The sequence below is a fragment of the Periplaneta americana genome, chromosome 1, assembly GCF_040183065.1.
Source record: "Periplaneta americana isolate PAMFEO1 chromosome 1, P.americana_PAMFEO1_priV1, whole genome shotgun sequence".
In the NCBI taxonomy this organism is placed as follows: Eukaryota; Metazoa; Arthropoda; class Insecta; order Blattodea; family Blattidae; genus Periplaneta; species Periplaneta americana.
The window spans coordinates 40,530,874-40,553,053 of record NC_091117.1 but is presented as its reverse complement, the minus strand read 5'-3'; the positions used below and the strand labels follow the sequence as shown (position 1 = coordinate 40,553,053).

The following is a 22,180-nucleotide window of genomic DNA, read 5'->3' as shown; positions in this document are numbered from 1 at the left end:
TCAGATATTAACAGTATTTGAACACTGATCTAGTGGAGAAATATTTGAGCATTTTCATCTTAAGTGATATTGCAATGGTATGAATTTGAACTATTGTGCCATTCACCATATTAACCAGATTTTGGTTCTGTCAGACTACTGTCTTTTTAATCTCAAAATTTGGAAGGAAGGGAATTTGAGGGCAATAGTGATGTGATGGAAGAAATGAATGATTGGTTTCAATCAAAATATTTTGAATTTTATTTGAGGGAAATAAGAAAAGCTTCTGGATTTTATCAATAAATATATGGAGTCAAAAGGTGATAATATTCATACAGTAAATGAACAGGTTACTGGCATGCTATATTTTTTTCTGTAGTGAACTGAAAACTTGAACAAGCTCTCCTCGTGCATATTGCTGATTATTAGGCTTTAGAACATGTGCTAATGAAATGACTATGGTTTGAATGCAACTTTCATGTTTTACTGGATACTTTACAGAAATGAGTAAGATCATGGTTGTCAGATTTGCTAAAGCTTCAAATACTAAGATAATTACGACTGTTTTATTTCAATAGTCATCACTGTAAAACAAAATGCTGCTTTCTTAATATGCTTGCAATTTTTTTTTTTCTTTTTGAAATATATTTATATGCATAATCAAAAACATGTAAAATAATCGAACAAGGCATAGGATATCACATTTACATTCATTCCACAGTGTCCACGTAATATGGATTTTGTATTTACAGAAATAATAAATAATTTAATGACAAGGGTAAAAATCCTTTCCAAGCTATATACATCAATTTATGTTTACGATTAGAAGAAAAAACTCAAATACCACAAAAAAAATATAATAGAAGAAAAGATAATTTTCATTAGTTTTAATAATTTAACAAAAATAGATGTCCAAACAGAAATTACAGACTTTGACAGTAGATATTATTTGCCAAAATAAAGAAAAAGTCTAAGAAACATATGTCCAAATAGCTATGTTTTCTAAGTTACAGATGATTTTCTTTTCCCCGAATGACAAAGTATTAGGGTAACAGCACAGAACATTGAATGTGTTCACAATTGGGCACTAATCAGTTGGCCTGCACAGTCCCCTGACTTCAATTCTATAGATTTTTTTACTATGAGAAAATTTAAAATCAAATGACTTGGAGACATTACATTAACAGATTGTAATTTTGGCAGCAAATTTATGATAATCAAGAATTATAAAATGGGTGCATGCTTCTCAGTGATGAAGGGGTGAACTCTGTAATAATGTCTTACATTGGAAACCTTGTAACTTCGTAGATATTAATTTGGATCTACATATGTAGATCAGAAGCTTTTTTATTTGTTTATTTTCGTGAATACTATCTATTTTTGAAAGTCTGGATTACTTTTCTTTAGTATCCTGTAAACCTAAGTTTTACACATAAATAAAGGATGCTTCTTAAGTAGGAAATGTATTTCAGCATATTTAATGCAGTTGATAAGTACAGCAATATTTACAAACAAATAGATAGCCTCAAATCCTACAAATAGCAATCAATTTGTAATTAAAAAATAATTATAATGATGTAGAAAATTTTCTCAATTACTAATTTTTTTTTTAGAGAAAAAAAGAAAATTTTGATAAAAATAATATTGTAGATTGCCAACATAATGCTAATAATTTTGAACTCGTGTTAGACAATTTTTTATCTATCTGATAGTATTTCTAAGAAAATGGCAACAAATAAAGCTGTTTATGTGAGAAATGTCAAGTTCCAGGACATGGCGAAAACCCAAAAACCTAATTCTGACAAAGTTGTTATTTAGTACTCTACTGAAAAAAATTCCTTCTCTCTTTTATTTGCAGTAAAATATTGTTTTTTTAAATACAACCCATTAAAGAAAGAAATTTTGAATTCAGCATTAACGAAACGGATGATAGAAAGATTAAGAAAGCCAACTGTGATTAAGGAAATGTGTTCTGTGTTTCGACTAATTGTTGGCTTTCTTTTCTCGAACTTTCCATTTTTTTTAACAGTTGTTCAGAACTGGTCCCTATATTTCTTTAATACAGAGGGGTCCAAAAAATTTGTACACACTTTCATAAGAGAAGTTGAATTGAATTATGGTGGGAATGTATAGTGCGTGTTCTTTCAAAAGATGGTGCTTAGTTTTGTAAATGCCAGAGCCAGAATGAGACTTGTATGTCAGTCAGACAAAAGGAAAAGGGCATCACGATTGTCATTCTAGCAATGCAGGCTCATTTTCAATTCAGTTTTAAAAAGTTATTTTCTCTCTCTGAGGAGGATCCACTTGAGGCTTATTGTGCCAATTTTATTATGTGGCGATTATTATTGGAGTTCTCATGAAGAAAATTTGAAAATTCAAATCAAACATTATCAATAAACGGCTATTTCCAGGAACGTAACTACCACATATAACGAAAGCAGAATACTGTATTTTAACCATTTAAAACATCGCATCTCTATGTCAAAATGTCATGCAATGCCACTGGTTAATTTTGATTTCGGTCTCTATGAACATAAGCAATCAGTTTCTTTCTCTTTCTTCATTTTCTACGATAGAAGCCAATACCTAAAATTGCATCCCCTTCAAATATTAAGTAGATGTAATGCAGTCATTTTAAAACATCTGTCTAGCTTAACTTAGCTACCATTTCATGTCATAGCATATCATAGCTTAGCATCGGTTAGCGTAGCTTAGCTTTCTGTGTGTGGTAGCCCTAACTGTTGTAGACTTTTGGTAATGGGGGGGGGGGACTTTAATTGTGTATTGTAGAAAACCAGCTACTTTAATGGAGCTACATGAACGAATTGAAGTGGCGTGTGCAACCATTGCAATGGACATATTGTTCATCACTGCACATGGAGTAGTCTGTCGAACCCAGAAGTGTCTGGATGCTAATGGGACGCAATTCGAGTACTTGTTGTAACAGTAGTTGTTAAACATGGCTCACAGCGATCCCTTGATGCGTGTGTCAATTCACTAATAAAGTTTTTACACAGATATTTTGCACGTTGAAGTGTGTAGGGCCTTTACATTTTTTGGACCCCTCTGTACATCTTTAATAAGTTATTTATATAGACATTTAGCCTGATAAGTATATAAATGCGAGCTGCTTTGATAATTATGTAAAATAATTATATCACTGCAATTCAGAATACAGTGTTGCATGATTGCTGCCATATTAAAATGCAAGAAACAGTTGTACAGTTTCGTATTTCTTGTAATTTGTAGGCTGTGCTTCGTCATGCTGAATATTATTGGCTTCTGTCTAGCTATGTTCACGTGCAGCTGATAGATTTTGTGAAGAGTTTCCATCATATTTCAAGCAAGTGTGTTGTATGTGTAATGTAATCTGTGTATAGATGTAGTCCATTAAATGTGAACTAATCAAATATGAATCCAGAATATTTTATAGAACTGTGGATTTTCGGTGTATCACGTGAAAATAATCCTACACTCTTCATGTCTTAATTTTGATACTATGTAGAAAAATATATATTTTTTTAGAAATTGTGATAGATGGAGATTACGAGTTAGAGTATCGGTACCATATTTACTCGCGTAATTCCTCCTTCCCAGATGATTTTTAGGAAGTGGTTTTTAGAAATTTATTTTATATGCGTATTTTATCTCTCTTACAGTCAACAAAATTGGAAACTCCTTTTTCCTTTGTAGGGCGTCTTTTGTGAAGATTTCAAGTATCGAAAAAATAAAGATGGGACAATTAAGGTCTCTATTCATCTCTTCTTGTAATGAAAAAGTCTATGATTCTTCCATTGATTCGAAAGATGATCTGCATTTGTTATCTATTGAAAGTAGGGGAATGTAACATGCATACACATTAATTTTTTTACGTAATTAAATTAATTCTGATACGAATATTTTATGTGCAAAATTTAACATCAAGATCTGAGATTAATCAAAGTCAGGCTGCCTGCATTAGAATTGACATACAACGGTACTAAGAAAAGCCACAAGATTGTTCATAATTACTCAAATTGTATGTATATGTTTGTAGCTATTTATTATTATACATGATTTGATTAATACATGATTTGTTTGATGTTACTTATGACTAGATTATTCTCGATATTTTATAGACCTCACATAATTTCCCTCTCCTCGATTTTTTACCACCGAATTAAAAGGGGGGGGGGAAATTACCCGCTTAAATACAGTATACACAACATTCTCTAACCTGTATTATTATTATTATTATTATTATTATTATTATTATTATTATTATTATTATTATTATTATTGTTGTATTTGAAGGAAATAATAGAAAGTGGCAAATTCAATGAAATCATAAAAATAGTTTCATAATAAATTGATAATAATTACAATCTAGGTTAAAAAACTCATTCTGTGAAACCATATAGGATATAGTAGTGAAATATTGTTGTAAACAATCGAATTTGTTCTCACGAGGTTCGAATCCCTCCTAGGGAATGGTTATTTATCCATTGACATCATTCATCAGGAACATAGAAGGTTCATGTATGGATTTACAAGACAGCCTAATGGCTGTAGCCATAGCTGGACTACATGGAAGGCCATGACATTAAATCTGATTGCATTGTAGTGAGCGAGGGCTCCAACTCTTTCTATTTATGCTGAGATTAGAATCAGTTTGGAAATTATTGATTGGTTTCTGATGCCGAGCACGTCACAGTTAACCCAGTTCTTCTGAACTGACCTCAGCTTAATTGATACCAATTTTTAATTTGTACACCTCGTACTACATACAGATGGCTTTGTAACCAGTGAGAATATTTATTTTTATTTATGAACAAAGGTATTTTTTACATGCAGTAAATCTACTACATGTGACCAAGACTTTTTTTTTTTTCCGACCAGCAAACTTGCTATACAGACCACTGTAGACTTATGTTGTAATCTGCTTCTGTCCATTCGATGAATGTGTTAAGTCCAGTTATGACGATAATTTTTAATTCTTTCAAAAACTAGGTTGACTTTGAGATCTGATAAAATTTCTTTATTATATTTTGCGGTTTTATTTAAAAATTTCTTTTCTGCTGGTCTTATCGTGGTTTTATCAGTAGAAATTTTTAAACTATAGCTAGATTAATCTTGCTCAGGATAGGGACCAATGGCGGGCTTATGTGAGGGCGGCAATGAACCTCCGGGTTCCTTAAAAGCCAGTAAGTAAGTAAGTAAGCTAGATGTTACTGTTATTCGAAATTAAAGACATAATATTAGCAAATTTGATCTGTAAGCAGTAATTACAGTGCTTATATACTGAGTGAACCATAAGTAATGTCATTAATTTCAGGAAGGTTTTACTTGATACATTTCGGACAAAAAAGTTTAATATAATTTTGCTCGATTTTACTTTCTTTTCGAGATAAAAATTGAAACTACAGTTCTGTTCTGAAGTAATTCTGTACAACTGCACTGCTGTACTCACCCTTTCTAGTTGTAGAAATGTTGCTTCTGTATCTTGTTTTGTTATTATTGACTGTGTATCTATGTTATATATGAAAAAAAAAAAAACTAGTTATCACGTGTCTTTAACATATGATTAATCCATTCACACCTAGTTTGATATAGTGGTAAAATACACGAATGTATATTGTTTAAACATTTAAATTTAAATTGATAGGTGTGCATGAGAAAGGAATTAAGTAATATTTATAAAATTAATTTAACTTCGTTTTATGCACACACGCAAATTTTGGAATGAGGATTAACACTTTATCTGTATGTTAGCCAATTGTTTTCTTTGTATGACTCTAAGTACCGGTATCTAATATGGTTTGTCTGGTTCCACTCCTCAGGTGAAAATGACATAACAGTCTTCTTCAAAAACTTCATATCAATGCTAAGATTAGATTTAAATTTTCTTCATTGAAGAATCAGAGCTGTATTTGCAGTTTCACAGACCTGTAGAAAAAATTAATCTACAAAGCAGGAAACTTGGGCGAGAAATGGCTGTTGTTAATTTTGCCTGAAAATTCTCGTTTAGGAGCAAAATTATTTTACGTGCCTAAATATAATTTGTGTGATATTTGGCTGAATTTCTTCTGAAGGAAGTCATAGCAAGGACTTCTATTGCCTTTTCTTTATTACTATTGTTTGGGATTGAACTTTGAATCAAGTTCTTATTCATGGAATAAAATGTTAATTGAAAAAGAATGTAAGAAAGTTGTTAAGTTCTGAGCATTTTCTTTTTAACTTGTTATATTATAAACTTCGTAACTTTTTTCATCAACAATATACTGTAGATAGCAATTCAAATGTAGTTTCTTTGATTTTTGTAGTGCATAACTATACAACATTCTTTTACAGTAACATAAGTACCGTACATCATGTTATACATATATTAGTATCTACTTTTGTCTAAGTAGAATGTAGGAAAAACTATAGAAAATAGATCTTTGTCTTACTGTTGAAGTACTTTGACGCCTATTTGTTTGATTTCGTTATAAGTGCCTGTACTTACATTTTACACTACATAATTGAAATATCGTATTTCATCTCTGAAATCTAGGTATTTTAAAATGTTATAGTTTGTAGTATCATCAGTCTCATTGACACAGTGGATTTGGTGATTGTTTGAAATGTGCTGTGGATCTTCAAAATGAATTGCATGTTTCACCAATTTGGATGTATAAACTAATGCATGAACTGTTACAAGATGACATTGGATACGGTAGTGGAATATTGGAAACTAGTGACAGAGTTGTGTAATTTGTGTTCACTTACAAGGTAAAGATCTTTGTATACTCGTCATTGAGACTCAGCTTTAGAAGGAAGTGATATGATCAGCCATTCATTGGTTTCCTCTTACTCATTGAAAAAAGAAAAAAAACTCAGTACTACTAGCTTTTATAGGAGATTAAGGACTGACTTCACTTAATTATATACAGTGTTGCATAACACATTAATTCTTGCATGCCTTATACATTCCATGTGCTTGTTTCCAAAATAAGTGAATATTCTTACAGTGTCTTAAAATTTTTTCTAGGTGATGTAGCAAAAGACGCATTTGCTGTAAGACTCTTTGTGAAAGAAGGACACGAAATAGCACTTGCTCAATCTTATGCGAAGAACATGGGGTTGTATGGTAAGTAATACAAATAGATTCAACTTCACCCCCCGAATTTGGCAGCCTACGTGAACTGTTGAAAATATTGTGTATGTAGGGTGATTCACGAAAAAAGGTCGTAACTTTAGGCTATGACTTTTGAAGCCATTTCGAGTAAAAATATTTCATATGAATATGGGTTCATTTTTGAGCTGGTACAGAACTATGACTATTTTAATATACAATACTTTCGTAGCTCTAAATCACGTTTAGAGGCTGATTACTAGAAAATTTACACTTTATGTTCAGAGCTACATACGTACTTAGTGTTATTGTAGTCGAAGATGATGTTTACATTAGATTAGATTTTCTCGTCTGTAGCTGCATTTAGATTGGCAACAGGCCATGATTGTTTGGCCAAACACCTGCATAGAATTGGAATATATCAGTCCCCTAACTGCCCATTGTGCAACTCAAACCAAGAAATGGATTCGGAACACCTCAAAATCTATGCTTCAGTGGCTGGTCATGATAATATCTTTGAAACATATTGGAGTGCAAGAGGTCAAATGACTTTATTGTCAAACGCCTGGCATTAGAAAACAACAACATTAGATTTTCAAATGTACCGCCCTCCGCATCAGTACACGTCTGTGCTCACATATACCGATAAATATCATATTGGTAATGTCACCAATATTGACATTAATTTGTCCTTGGCCTTGACATCTAGTGTGGAGCATAGCTTTTGTTACCTTAATATTACTGATATGTCCTTCCACACATTTACGATTTGGGAGTAATGTTTAAACAAGATCATGATAGAGAAAATCATATGATAGTGAGAGGTTTATAGCAATGAGTTCATTTTTACCAAATAAACTGTTCGAAATCGGAATCATGGTCATATGAACCTTTTTATAGTACTCAAAACGGCTTAAAATGCTGTATCCCAAAGTTATGACCTTTCTTCATGGATGATTCTACGAGGGGAAGTCAATAAATAAGTGGAAAACGTCTGTTTACCGAACACAATTTTAAATTCCGCGCGCATATTTTGCCAGCAGAAGCATATGTATGCTAGACAGTTTGAACTTTTTTACATTATTTATTGTATTTAATAACTGACTTATCTGGAAATCAAAACATGAATTGTGAATTATAAGATTATTAGAAGAATTTTCGATATGAACTTTTATCATAAATTATTAGATTTATATAACAATAGTTATTTGAATATTTAATTTTTTTTTTTTTTTTTTTTTTTTTTTTTTTTTTTTTTTTTTTTTTTTTTTCATTGAGTTGTGCGTATTCCATTACTTAGTGAATCCTACTACAATAGGAAAATAAATAACGAGATTTAACTACCAACATTCCTGTTTTGAATTCAGGTGAGAGAGCAGGAGCCTTTTCGCTTATTACAAACAACAAAGAAGTGGCTCAAAATACACTTTCGCAACTGAAGATTATTGTGCGACCTATGTATTCCAATCCACCCATCCATGGTGTTCGCATTGTTACGGAGATTCTGTCTGATCCTGACTTGAGAAGCCAATGGTAAGAGTTTATTCTCCTTAGGTTTATTGCATAAACCTATGAAGTAACACCTGTACAGGTACATTTGTTTGTAACTAATACAAATTAGACAAATTTTGTTCCATAGAAGCTATTTTTTATAGTTGTATTTTATTATGCCATTCATGTTAGTTACTTGTGACGTTTGTATTGTTCTGTTCCTCAAAGATAGTATTAGTATCTAATTAATTGATGAACTAGTGGACTTACTCATGTTAAATATGTAGGCCTAATATTTGTCCGGCTTACAGCTGTTTCAGTGCTTCACGCACCATCATCAGAGCCTACCAGATCGCGGCGTCATCTCGAACTTCTCTGCCTGTTAAGAGGGTGTGTTTTATTGTTGGAAGGTGTTGAAGTGTTGAGTCGAATAGTGTGTGTGTACTGAAATTGATCTGTGTGTTGAGGATTTGATCTGGGTGTGTTTTAGTGTGTTTGTATATTTCGTATTGTTCTAGTGTGTTCAGAAAACAGAAATACAACATAGCATACAGAACAGAAAACACACTACGAAGGCATCTCAACACACAAAAAACACAAACAAATAAATACGACAACACAGGTGTATACAAACTCACATGTAATAGTTGCAACAAGTTCTACATAGGACAGACAGGCAGATCATTCCAAACACGCTACAAAGAACACATTAAAGCTATAACCAGAGGACACAATACATCTACATACGCCGATCACATAACCAATACTAACCATACATACAATAACATAAATACGGACATGGAAATTCTACACACACAACCCAAGAACCAAAGACTCAACACACTAGAACAATACGAAATATACAAACACACTTAAACACTCTCCGATCAAATCTTCAACACACAGATCAATTTCAGTACACACACACTATTCGACTCCACATTTCAACACCTTCCAACAATAAAACACACCCTCTTAACAGGAATAAAACACACCCTCTTAACAGGCAGAGAAGTTCGAGATGACGCCGCGATGTGGTAGGCTCTGATGATGGTGCGTGAAGCACTGAAACAGCTGTAAGCCGGACAAATATTACATATTTAACACGAGTAAGTCCACTAGTTCATCAGTTAATTATATTCAAGTGTTAAAAGTGGTGTACGCAAGATTCAAAATGTATTAGTATCTTACATAGATTTTATACCAGTGAAAGAAAAATTACACTTTTAGAACATTGTTGGTATTTTATATCAACCGATCTAAATGTAGGGCACAGAAAAAGTAGTGCAAGTAATGGTGAAGATGACATTTTTAGTGTATTCAGAGAGACTATTACACTTTTAGTATGTCATACTACTTTTGACTAATAATACAGTACGGAACGATGTGTTTCAACCTATCATAGCTGCTTATTCTACAATTTTTATCACCTCCCTAGCATGTTTTATCACCTCTCTAGCATGTTTTATCACCTCCCTAGCATTCGTTTTTCATCACTTTCCTAGCATTTGTTTGTTTGCCAACATTGTACATACTTCCAATAATAAAATTGTAAAGTAGATGACAGAATATGATCATCTTCCATCGTACTACTACATTACACCCTCATCAATGATTTTACTTGTGATTTACTTTGACGTACAGTGAATGAGTGCTATAAGAAGAGGGTGTCGCCCATAGTGGGAAAGCGTATAAAAATAATGTAGGGGTGAGTATTTATGACCTTTCTTCCAGGAGAGAAGGCCATTATGTTTTGTCACGAAGTATACCTTTTAAAATGATTCATGTTCATTTCATCATCCTTAATTAAAACTTTTCTTATCATTTACCTTGTTTGTATTATTTAGGTTATGTTATAGCTTCTGCTGTATGAGATTATGGATAGTCACGTATCAGAGATTGTTTAATATAATATATTGATAATTGAAGTGGAATGCAACTGTTTAAAAAAAAATGACACTGAATCAACAAAGCCTTCTTGACTCTTAATCGTCCATAGAGTTCAATGAAGATTGTATAGTTGGAACAACTGGCAACAGGAGAATAGCTGATCATAACACACTATTGCCATCTAGCGGAATATTTGTAATGATGAGATGGTACAATAATACATTTTCAGGACAGTTTAGTATTCTCGTAAGTGAATTAATATTTTATTGTATTAGAGTACTTTATTTCTTTAAATTTATATACTTTTTTTCTAATCGTGTAATAGTCAATTAAATCCCACTCAAGTTTTGATTTTCTCTAGATAAATCAAAACTTCTAGTGAGATTACTGTAGATAAAAAATAACGGGTTTATTCCTGAACAGGGGACGTGACATCAAAACCTTTGCATGAAATGGAATATACAAGATAGTCCGTGATTTGCTCAAGTGAACAACACACCCATATTCCTGGTACAAAACTTAGTCGAAAACAGTCTTGATCAAAATTTGGATCTAAAGCTTCATTCCGAAAAATTGACATATTATTTTAAGCAAAATGACAATACTGTATACTGAAATTGCTAGGAAATGTGACTTGAGACTCAATAGTACTAGTACAGTAGCTATACAGTATAAGCTTGGTCTAGGGCAGTCTAAATATCCTAATTGTAACAAACTAATTTTAATCTTTATCAACCATTATGAAAATTACTGTTATACAGTCATTTACATACTCATGTTATTTTTATAGTAATGGACATTTAAGTTCTGTATTTATGGTAATTTCTGTCTTTGTAATTATATATTATAAAGTGGTAACGGATTTGGTATGTGCTCAAGAAACGTTATACCTTTCATATTATTTATAAATGTGTAGGTTGACAGAGGTGAAAGGGATGGCAGACCGCATTATATCTATGCGAACACAACTGCGTGATAACTTGAAGAAAGAGGGATCACAGCGTGATTGGTCACATATCACAGATCAGATCGGCATGTTCTGCTTCACTGGCATGAATCAGCAGCAGGTAAGAATTTTACTTGTGTTTCTCTTAGTTTAAAGTAAAAAATCATTAAACTGATATTTGTGTTATGTCTGTTAAAAAGGTTTAGTCTAATAGTTAATTTAAAAAAGAACAAGTTTTTTTTTTAGTCTTAACAAATAATGAAATTAATGTACTACACATTATAAACATATTTTAACACAGTGTTCATATACCTCCCAGATTTTTGTAATCATATCAGATTTCACTCCCAGTTGTAAAATAAATAATCCTACTTCAGAAGTTAATGAAAACTAATTTCTTAATATCAAGATTTTTACTACGTGTATTCTCCGTTCTTCTATAAGCAGATGCAAGGAAATGAAGTAGGAACACTGAGCAGTGGTGATTGAGCATTTATAAACACTAGTGAATGAAACAAATCAAATCATTGTCTGCATTCTTAAAACTGCCGGGAGAATGCTACTAAAATTTGCTTGTGGCAAGTGAATAGGTTAAATAATAATTTTATTATGAATAGAATAACATTGAACCAAAAGAAGATAACAGCAATTCAAAATACTTCTACAGAAAAGATGTTTATAAACAAATAGGCCATGATAACTGTCAGTAATTTCTGCTTACATTAAAACCAACAAGCGTAACTAAGAATTTGAGATTGCCAACAGGATTTGTTTCTTCTGACAGGTTTTAGTGTTAGCGTTTTCTTTGCTAATCTTCTATTAACCATTCTCAAAACATATCCAAACTATCTAATTCTCTTACCTTCCACTTTATCTTGCAATTTTGAAATTCTCAAAATGTTTATATCTTTCTTTTTTATTTTTTTCTTCTTGTTTTTTGTACTATGCTGCGAAGAAATCTCATCTTTGTTGCCTGAATTCTACATACAGTATTATGTTAAACTTAGCCCTGGAGTATTTAGTTTAACTTTCTTAGATTAAAGGTTATTTTATCCTCTTAGATTAAAGTTAAGGTTATCCCCTTTACACACCATGAAGGTGCTTGTGGGGAAGAATGGAGGTAGGGTTCCAAACTTTCATGACCTTAACACTAGAATGAGGTGCTGGGTGGTGTGATCCGCACCACACTCTGCCTTTTATCCCTGGGAAAGACCCAGTACTCAATTTGATAGGCTGAGTGAACCTTGGGGCCATTTCTGAAGTTTTCCAATGAAAAAAATCCCTCACCACCTGGGATTGAACCCAGGATTTTGTCTGTAGTCAGTTAAGGCTGGTCCACAATAAACTGGGAAGGAGAACGAGAACCAGAAGTGGAGACCGTGAACGTAAATATTTTTTATTCACAATAAACTGAGAATGGAAACAACTCTGCATATGGATATGCATGTCAATAACGATATGTAAACTCCATATTATCCATTCTGATGTTGTGTATAATTTACCATTGGTGTTCTCTCATAAGTACAAGCCAGCCAACATAAATATAGGTTAACCAACTTTAAAATTTGACAGAATATTTAAGAATTCAATTCACGTGTTAATCTGGTCACACATACACGTAGTTTATATTGAAAGTGGTTCTGCTGAATTTCTGAGTTAGTTTGAAATGATGCATGAAGAAATTATGTCACGGCTGTCTTGCTACAAAATATATGATTATCAAATAGCTTTATGATAATACAAAAAGTATCTAGTAGACTGTGATCGGAAACGAGAACGACAAGGTTCGCCAACTATCATGTTCCCGTTCCCAGGCTCTGGCAAGTTTATCATTAATTGTGAATTGTCACATTTAAATATATGTATTTTAACAATTTTTCCGTTGTTTCCATTCCCGGTTTGTTGTGGACAATGCCTTACTCTACCAACTGAACTACCTGGCCTCTTCCACTTAAATTAGTATTAAGTAATTATATTTAAAAAAATCTGTTACCCAATAGCCCATGGAGAGCCAAGGCCTACCAACTGATTGCTGATCTCTAGTCAATGTCCCTCAGCAGATATGATCATCAATCCTGTATGGGAGTAATGTGTGGTTAGCAAAATTATCTCCTTCCCCCCCCCCCCCCCCAACTGTCACAGCTGGTTTCCGAAACCAGATTTCACTACTAACTGTAGCTCCTCAAATTCATCATGATGCTGGGTAGGCACCAATCCTATTCACTAGTCGAAATTTCATGAAAAAATTTCTTCCCACATGAAGATTCGAACCAGCATTCCTTCTGTAATGTTAATCCAAGACATGACACCTTAAACCACGCAGGTAAGGCATGGGACTTCAATGTAATTAATTATACTTTGCCAGTCCAGTAGAAGCTATCAACCTGGATTTTTGGAAAATATCAAGTTTCTCATGTTGATAGAAAATTTTAAAGAAAAAAAATCTACTCTTGAAATGTGCATTTTGTATAATTTAACATAAAATCACGTGTGGATATTTATTGATTGTCCTTTTCCATTGTCGTATGAATTTTATGTGTTTTTACTTTCCCCGTTTCACTGGAATATAAATTTTGTGTATTTTTACCTTCTTCTCCTGACTTTAGGTATTAATGTCGTTCTGGTATGAAGAGCTATTACAGATAGTGTCCCTGACTTTAGGTATTAATGTCGTTCTGGTATGAAGAGCTATTACAGATAGTGTCCCTGACTTTAGGTATTAATGTCGTTCTGGTATGAAGAGCTATTACAGATAGTGTATGCTGTTAATGTTGGTTTTGTGGAGAAACTACATCTCTGTTTAATTATTTGTATCAACTATTAAAAATTGTAAGAAACAGAATTAATGAATGCATATATATTTGCTAATAACTTTATCATAATAAAGATTTTATACAAAAATGATGAGAAACAAAAACTAATGTATGCTACATTTTTGCAATTACCATACTGTTTGTTTTCTTTTGCAGTCTGAACGTCTTACAAAGGAGTTCAGTATTTATTTGACCAAGGATGGCAGAATTTCCATGGCTGGAGTTACAACAAAGAATGTTGGTTATCTGGCACATGCCATGCATGAAGTTACGAAGTAAATCAGTCTGTTCAGTCAAAAGTTGTGCAATATGTACAGTCAGTATGTTGAGCTTTATGAATGTGAAAAATTATTGAAGTTTTAAGAAGATCATGGTACATACCTGTTAATATTATTCTGAAATGAAAAATATATTTACATCTAAAGACTGGATTTGAAGTTGTATTTTATATTTATTTGAATCATTGAAAGAAAACTTGTTAAAATTTATCACTGTTTTCACACATTTTATAACTCAATAAACTTAAAATAATTTTTTTTCTGTGCCATACTGCTACAAGAAGACAGTTATTGTAGTTTACATTGCACGTGCAGTCCTTTACTGTCTTTACACTACATACCTGCACTATTGCAACATTCGTAAGACTTTTTTTCTTTCTCATGGTGTGCTGATCATTACATGTTACTGAATAATGTGTGATAGAGACTGTCGATGTGCTAGCTATGGTCCTCATAAATACTTAGCTGCATATATTCTTCCTCATTAATTATCATGATCTGAATGCTCTAATACAGGCATGTCAGAAATCAGACACTGAAAGTGCAGTGTATGTGCGCGGAACGCCGGTCTGTGCAGATTGCGTCATTCACGTGTTGCTCTTACCAGTTCTTAGCCGGAGGGATGTACTAGAATCTATTCTGCACTTCTAGTGTTCAATTAAATTGACATTTGGACATTATAAATATACTCAGCAGAAGGAAAAAACACAATTATTGTCAGTGTCTATATTTGACAATAATTGTAACACAAGAAACATTAGACTTACTCAGTTACAATTCACAAAGCAGTCGTTCGTAAAGAATCATTTATTTACACGATTTGTATACGGTATTTGAAGAAAATATAAATATTGCAGTAATTTCGAAACAAAAAACGAACACAGTATTTCATTTTACATAGTAGGTACTGATTATTTCAAAGTAATACTCTTTCATTGTTCAAGCATTATTGGGACCATTGGTGCACAAATGTTAAAGAAAATATTTTACTCCCAATTACATGCAATAGGACATTGTGAGGCTTTTACACTGGAATCATTTTTCTTTGCTGTATATTAATATAAATTCATATTATTATTAATAAATTGGATAAATTAAGCTTGAATTTAAATTTATATATAGTTTATTTGGAAAACGTTGAGCAAGTATCAGCAAGTTGGGAACATTACTGAATTGAGTTAAAAGAGTACTTCACAAGCTGTGAAGAGAGGACGTTTTCTTTATGTCAGGTTTAAAGATTTATTAACGTAAGTACGGTATATTAAGATAATATAATAACGTGAGATGGAAGATTCGCCATTATGTATTATTTTTCGAGAAAATTTTTTCGCTTTACAAATAGTTGCTTTCTTCCTTCCCTTATAACCTCAAGACCCTCATATGTATTCTTCACTCAATATTCTCATCACTTATCAGTTTATCAAATAAAAGTTGTAAGTCGGCTAACCATTCATGGCTGTGTTAGTACAGACTCCAAAACATCATTGCCATGTTTGTCTTGCCGTGAGAGTACTAAAAAAGAAATAGAGCTGGCAAATATCATATTTTGAGAACTTTACTAATCTGATTTAAATTCGCACATCACTATTAGGTCCACATGATATGATGAAAGCCTTTCAATTTAAAATAATTACTGTTGGCTGAGGAAAACATCATAACAGTTACGTTATATGATTCGTGATTTCTCTTCTTCGTTATGTCTGTGGATTCCTCACTTTATATTCATAACGCATTCACAATCACAGCTCAATGAGCACACCCGTACTGATCTGTGTTACTGAAACCAAAGCTGTTCTGCTACTGCAGGTAATGTACAGCCCTGTCGCGTTCCACTCCAAGCTGATTCACTCCCTCCAGGTAGGGGAATAGGAACTACACATTGCACAGAGACCAGTGCACATTGTGCAGGGTTTTGACATGTCTGCTCTAATATAAGATTACCAGACATCCCCTAACTTGGCTTCCTGTTCCTGAACAAATTTTGTCCCAGGAATGTTCTCAAATTTCATAATTTGCCCCAGATATCCTCGAATTTTAAGTGTTAATTATTATAATTTTATGAAAATGTTACTGAATTCCCCCTTTTTGCAGTGGACTCTTCGGTTATTATACTAATGCATTAAAATTGCATACATAAATTAAAATATTATCTTGTTTGGATTGATCAGTTAGACTCCATGGTAACCCTTAGAAAGGGCACTGTAACTTTTTGTTCTCGCTCTCTTCTTTACATAAATTGATTTTGACACAAATATTTTATGCGCCAAGTTTAATACCATGATCTGAGATTACTCGAAGTCAGGTTGCCGGCATTACAACTGACACACAGCAGTACAAAGAAAAGCCTTAAAATTGTGTTATAATTGATAATCAATGGTGCTTAATTATTACATTTTATTTTTATAACAGTATTCATATTTAATTATATTCATTTGCTATTAATTCCCGGATCCTCGTGGTTATCCTTACTTAAGGCCGGACGATATATTTCTCGCGCTCTCTCTCTCTCTCTCTCTCTCTCTCTCTATATATATATATATATATATATATATATATATATATATATATATAGTAACTTTATTACAAAACAAGAATGTAATTTTTTTGTTAAAATGACAATAATAATTACTTTCTATAATTGAACGTAAACACTTCCATCAACAATGGGATTTCCACTCCACACAGTAACACAGTATTCGTTATTGCACTCCACAGACGACAATGACAATTTACTTGAATTATTGAGAACAACAATGAACTGTTAATCTTAACTAATGTTCACAAAGCACTATTTACAAAACAGAACTGTCAGTTCACAGTTCGTTTGCCTTGGCAAGTTCTTCTAGCTCGGTCACACAAGTTCACAGTATCTCGAACCCAAGACCTTCAGAGACAGTCCACTGAACTTCGAACTCAGGTGCCCCAACTGTGGTCCACTGCACTCAAACTCAGGACTTCGGACGCTCACACAGCTGCGGACACACTCAAGTCGAACTCCGGTCTCGAAGCTGGCTTCACTGCTACACAAGACTGGCTGGCTTGCTGTCCACCGACTATAACAACAACTGCTCAAGTTCACTCGCGTGTCGTAATTTATAACCAAACCATACTTACGAGAAAGTACGATGCTCGAAATTTCTACTTCTACAGACTGCTGGACGATTCTGTTCGGGACCGTCCCCCCCTTTCACCTCGCACAGCAAAGCACCACCAGCTTTGCATCCCCCCTTTGCCCCACGCCGTAGTGCACCTCCCCTTGCCCTCTCAGCATGCAGATGCTCTCGTTACGTCCACTACACCGAAGCGACCAACGTTTCGTCTCCCGCGAGCCCTGTCACGACGCGTTCGAATCCCGACGCAGCTGTCACAATATATATATAACATTTTCTCTGAAATCGCATATTTCTTCAAGCAAGAATTTTCATAAAATAAATTGTTTGTGGATTTTTTTATAACATATTCACGTCATCTGCATAGATAAGAAGCTGATGTAACCTGTTCAGTTCCAAACCTTCTCTGTTATCCTGAACTTTCCTAATGGCCTATTTAAAAATAAATGTTACAAAGATCACACACTTCCCAAAATAAGATATACCGGTAGGCCTGCAGACATGTGAAGCTTACTTTTTTTTTCTTTCTTTCTTTCTCCCTTCCCTTCCTGATCACATATAAAAGATTGTTTAGTCTTATAGGCTTTGACGGCAACTTTTATCAACTATATTGCCATTTAACTACTGCATAAGAAGTCACGTTATAACTCTCATTTGAATTGCACGGAGCAACTGTACTTCCATCTAGCAGTCATTCCCAATCGACAGTGGTCATCCTGGTGGTTCTCTTCCACATGTTACTGGTTTTAACAGGGGCATCCCCCTCTTTTTGGGGGGGGGCAGGGGCTTGAGTCCTCTTAGCCCCCTATCTGTGGATGCATTACTGGAAAGTAGTATAGGGATAGAATGGTATCACAACAAACAAAGCTGTTTTTTTTTTATGGAGGAGGGTCCTGAACGCTTACACGTCATCTTACAGTGAACAAAGTATGACCGAGAAAAATAATATTCTGCAAGTTTGTAATAATTTTTCACAAGTCACAACACTTTATTGCGATTTAATGATTACACTTTAAGTATATGAAATACAAATTTAATTCTCTCATGTAGTTTACAAAGAATTCATGTAACAACAAATAAAGCAATACTAATACTTGCTCTAAACTTCAAAATTGAGGTTTAATTCCTCGTGCAACTCAGTCACTGGAACATTTAAGATATGGGATAAGTGTCCAATAACAATTTGTGTGACATCTTTAATTAAGTTATATTCATGTAATTGTTCCATATTCGTGGATAATGCATTATCTTTACCAATGTCAGCATTTAACTTTTGGATTTCGTTATCCAAATCTCTTTCTCTTTGTTTTAATTGCTCGAATTCATCTACATAACATTTAGGCCTATCTGAACTGCTACTATCTACAACTACAGTTTCATTTGATATGTCACATGCTCCTGATTTCTCACTTTCAACATTAAATGAATTTTCGTCTTCTGAACAGGTACATATTTCATGCTGAAACTGAGACGAGTTTATGCTTCTTGGTTCAACAGGCTCGTGTTCTTGTGCCGGTATATAATCAGTTTTAAATTTCTTAACACTACTTGATGGAGAAGCTTGAACTCTGGATTCTTCACGTTCTTCAGCCATCTAAGAAGCTGTTGTACGTATTAATGCAGTCAATAAATGTGAAAAACGTATTTCAAATATGCCTTTGTTGAATCGACTCTTCTACAAATGATGTACTGTTCTCCTGAGGGTGGAATATTTTCTGTAACATACACAAAAGAAATGTACAATAAACAAAAACAATACTGAATCAATTTTGTCACCAGTACATGAATAGACTATTTGTATTCACAAAATTGTGGTAGCTCCTAGTTTACTCTTTAGGCATTGTAAAGCTAACAGGAACTACAAAGATGAGGAAATGAACGGAGGGGCAGACACCAGTAGGAGCCAGAAATAAATGTTGACCAGAGGCAAAATACGCCTGCTATGTCTTTATACATTACTTTAAACACTGAAGTAATTTGTGTACTGTTAACAAACAAGACATACCGTATGCATTTCTCCAGTAAAAAGTTAAGAACAGAGTAGTTTTTTGAGCCAACAAAATTCTCTGTCGAGTAATTTTCAATTAAATCGGGATTAATGAGTCTGAACTTGGCATGGGGAGAAATCTTTTTCAGTTATATCTGTGTGTGGTCCTGATGAACTAAGAAATCGTGTCATGAAGTGAAGAAAGACTGAGCCACCAGCGTAGCTGACATAATGAGTAGGATTCCTGATCCAAGCTACTCAGGTATAGGTTCCAATCCCACATGGACTGACTGAATTTTTTTCTGACATCTTCTCCAACTGTAAGGGTAAGTACATGTGCAGCAATGATAAACAATACTGAAGCAGTAGTGCTGTACCAACGAAAATGGAAGTATGCACTTATATTGTGGTGTTCATATCAGAAGAACGACAAAGTAACAAAAATAAAAATGTAATTTAGTTTGTTCTTATGACCTGTTATGATTGTTATAGGCTACATCTCTCCAATCGATTATTAATCGATTTACATGCCTACTCAAACTTATAAAAAAAACGTATATTGACAAATTAATCGGCTGTGTTTATAGGTGACAAATGGCACAGAAAAAACAAATATAGTCATGAACTGAAGCTAATGATATGAGTTGATCCTCGAAATAGATTAAACACGCTAGTACGACAGCAATTTTTATAGAACTTAAACCTCAAATTATCTTAACACAACTTAGTTTAAAGAATCAAATAAATTACATTAGTTAATATTTTCTATAAAGCAGCATTAGGCTACATAGTACATGACAATTTATAGGCTACAACATTATTAATAATACAGCGCTCTCATTTCACGAGGAAACTTCGCATCATTCCGCCACCGGCCGACTTCCTGCTGTCCTGACACCAGCATGGAAAGCCAGTTCTACACAACATCCCAGCAGTTAGTTGCTTCTGAGAATTTTCTGTTAGTAACAAAACATGCTCCCCACGGGTGCAAGAACGACGTGGAGGATGTATGCTTGGGTTCCACTGTAATCTAGTTTCCTCGTAAAATGAGAGCACTGTACAATATATGAAATATAAGGCACAGGCCCTATTAAGTGAATTACATAGGCCTACTGTATGAGAGCTTTATATTTACAATAGTACACCAACAATTCTGAAAGTGTCTCATAAATATTTTGTTGTGCTTGGGTGGTCAATCTACCACAGGAACGTGTTTTCTCATTACACTGCCTTGGAAATCTGATACGCTAATATAATGTATTTCAAATGATGTTCTATCCTTCTTTGTCCAGCTGGAATACAGAATGCCAGAACTAAAACTTTACTAATGAACTTCCAAGTAGAATTTCTTCTAAACGTCTAAACCCATATGCAGACGACTGAACAGACTGTATAAATTACAAAAATCATTATCACGACTTATAGTGGAAGTAAAGTAGCCTAATCTTCAAAATGCATTCCCTGGGAAGTTTCTAGTTGCTCAAATGAGAACACTTGATTCTTTGGTGAAATCAACGCTTATCGGGTGTTGCTACCAGTATTATCGTTTATTGTTGCTCTAACATGTAGCTTGTTGCAAGATAGGTGTGGTGGGGGTAGAGGGGAACAGTGCAATCCGTGTTCTGGAGTTTATTCGTAAAAATTTTCAATTCACATATTGTACACTGATTTGTTTACCTCCACGCAATTAAGCAATCCTAGATGACACCTACCATACGCCATTATTCTCACCCGACTTTACTAATATTATCCTTTTTATTATCCATAACTCTTTCATTACATCACTGATAACGTCACCCTTTCCACTGAATTTTCTCTGAACCTCGAGGCGATAAAGTAAGCCCACCCTTTCTCCATCACCCGACTGCTTCTTGTGGAGGAACGTGCTGGTGTGGTTCACTTCTTCTGAAAAATTAAAAACGTCATTTGGCATTTTTGCTCCTTCTCTTGTCAGGAATCACTCCTGAAATGTGTCTACATTTTAAGTTCACCCTGTATACGTATACTCAACTCTGGCGATCCTAATCATAGAGTCATAGACAAATAAACATCTATATAGGCCTACTGTATCTACATGTATCACAGAAAAACATTGAAAATCTTGAAGTAACACTAATATATGAATGTACGTTAATAAAGAATAACCTCAATTCGGATGATCCTAAACGTCTTAATCGTAGTGAACGTAAATCACATTGAAAATATTGCCACAAATATTGCACTGACACTTAAAAAGCAATTTAAAACATGTCCGCCATCCATAGTTGCCAATATACTTCAGAAGTCGAGAATTGAAGGAAATGCCCTGAGGACTCGACATTTTTTTTCAACAATAACAAGAACAGAAAACCTATTTGAAAGAAGCTTTATCTGTTATTAATGAAATAGTAACATAACATATTATAAATAAAATATACTTTGGATTAAAAACTTATTTATTCAGGAAATGACTGTATCAAACCTGTTCTCATTTTGCTCACATATTTTCCTGAATAGTTTTTGGTAATTTTTAGATTTTGTCATAGTTTATTTCATATCAATTAAGTTCGTGTATTTAAGTGATTTAAATGGAGATTTTACGCAAAAATTATCG

The 22,180-nt window shown here is 33.6% G+C and overlaps 1 protein-coding gene and 1 long non-coding RNA gene across 2 annotated transcripts in view; one reads left to right on the top strand and one right to left on the bottom strand.

Annotated features, from left to right (window-relative positions):
* The window catches only part of Got2 (glutamate oxaloacetate transaminase 2), a 34,948-nt gene extending 20,305 nt beyond the window's left edge, over positions 1-14,643 (top strand). Inside the window, exons 6-9 of the mRNA XM_069818835.1 lie at positions 6,989-7,087; positions 8,440-8,605; positions 11,370-11,520; positions 14,369-14,643. Coding sequence (XP_069674936.1) covers positions 6,989-7,087; positions 8,440-8,605; positions 11,370-11,520; positions 14,369-14,491 — 539 coding nt within the window. The 3' untranslated portion in view covers positions 14,492-14,643. The remainder of the gene's footprint in view (positions 1-6,988; positions 7,088-8,439; positions 8,606-11,369; positions 11,521-14,368) is intronic.
* Positions 14,644-18,564: 3,921 nt separating this feature from the next.
* On the bottom strand, positions 18,565-21,724 carry LOC138694774 (uncharacterized). Its single transcript, XR_011331012.1, has 2 exons — positions 21,265-21,724; positions 18,565-19,315 (listed from the first exon to the last, which is right to left on the bottom strand). It is a non-coding gene; the product is annotated as an uncharacterized lncRNA (long non-coding RNA).
* Between the last annotated feature and the right edge of the window lie 456 nt (positions 21,725-22,180).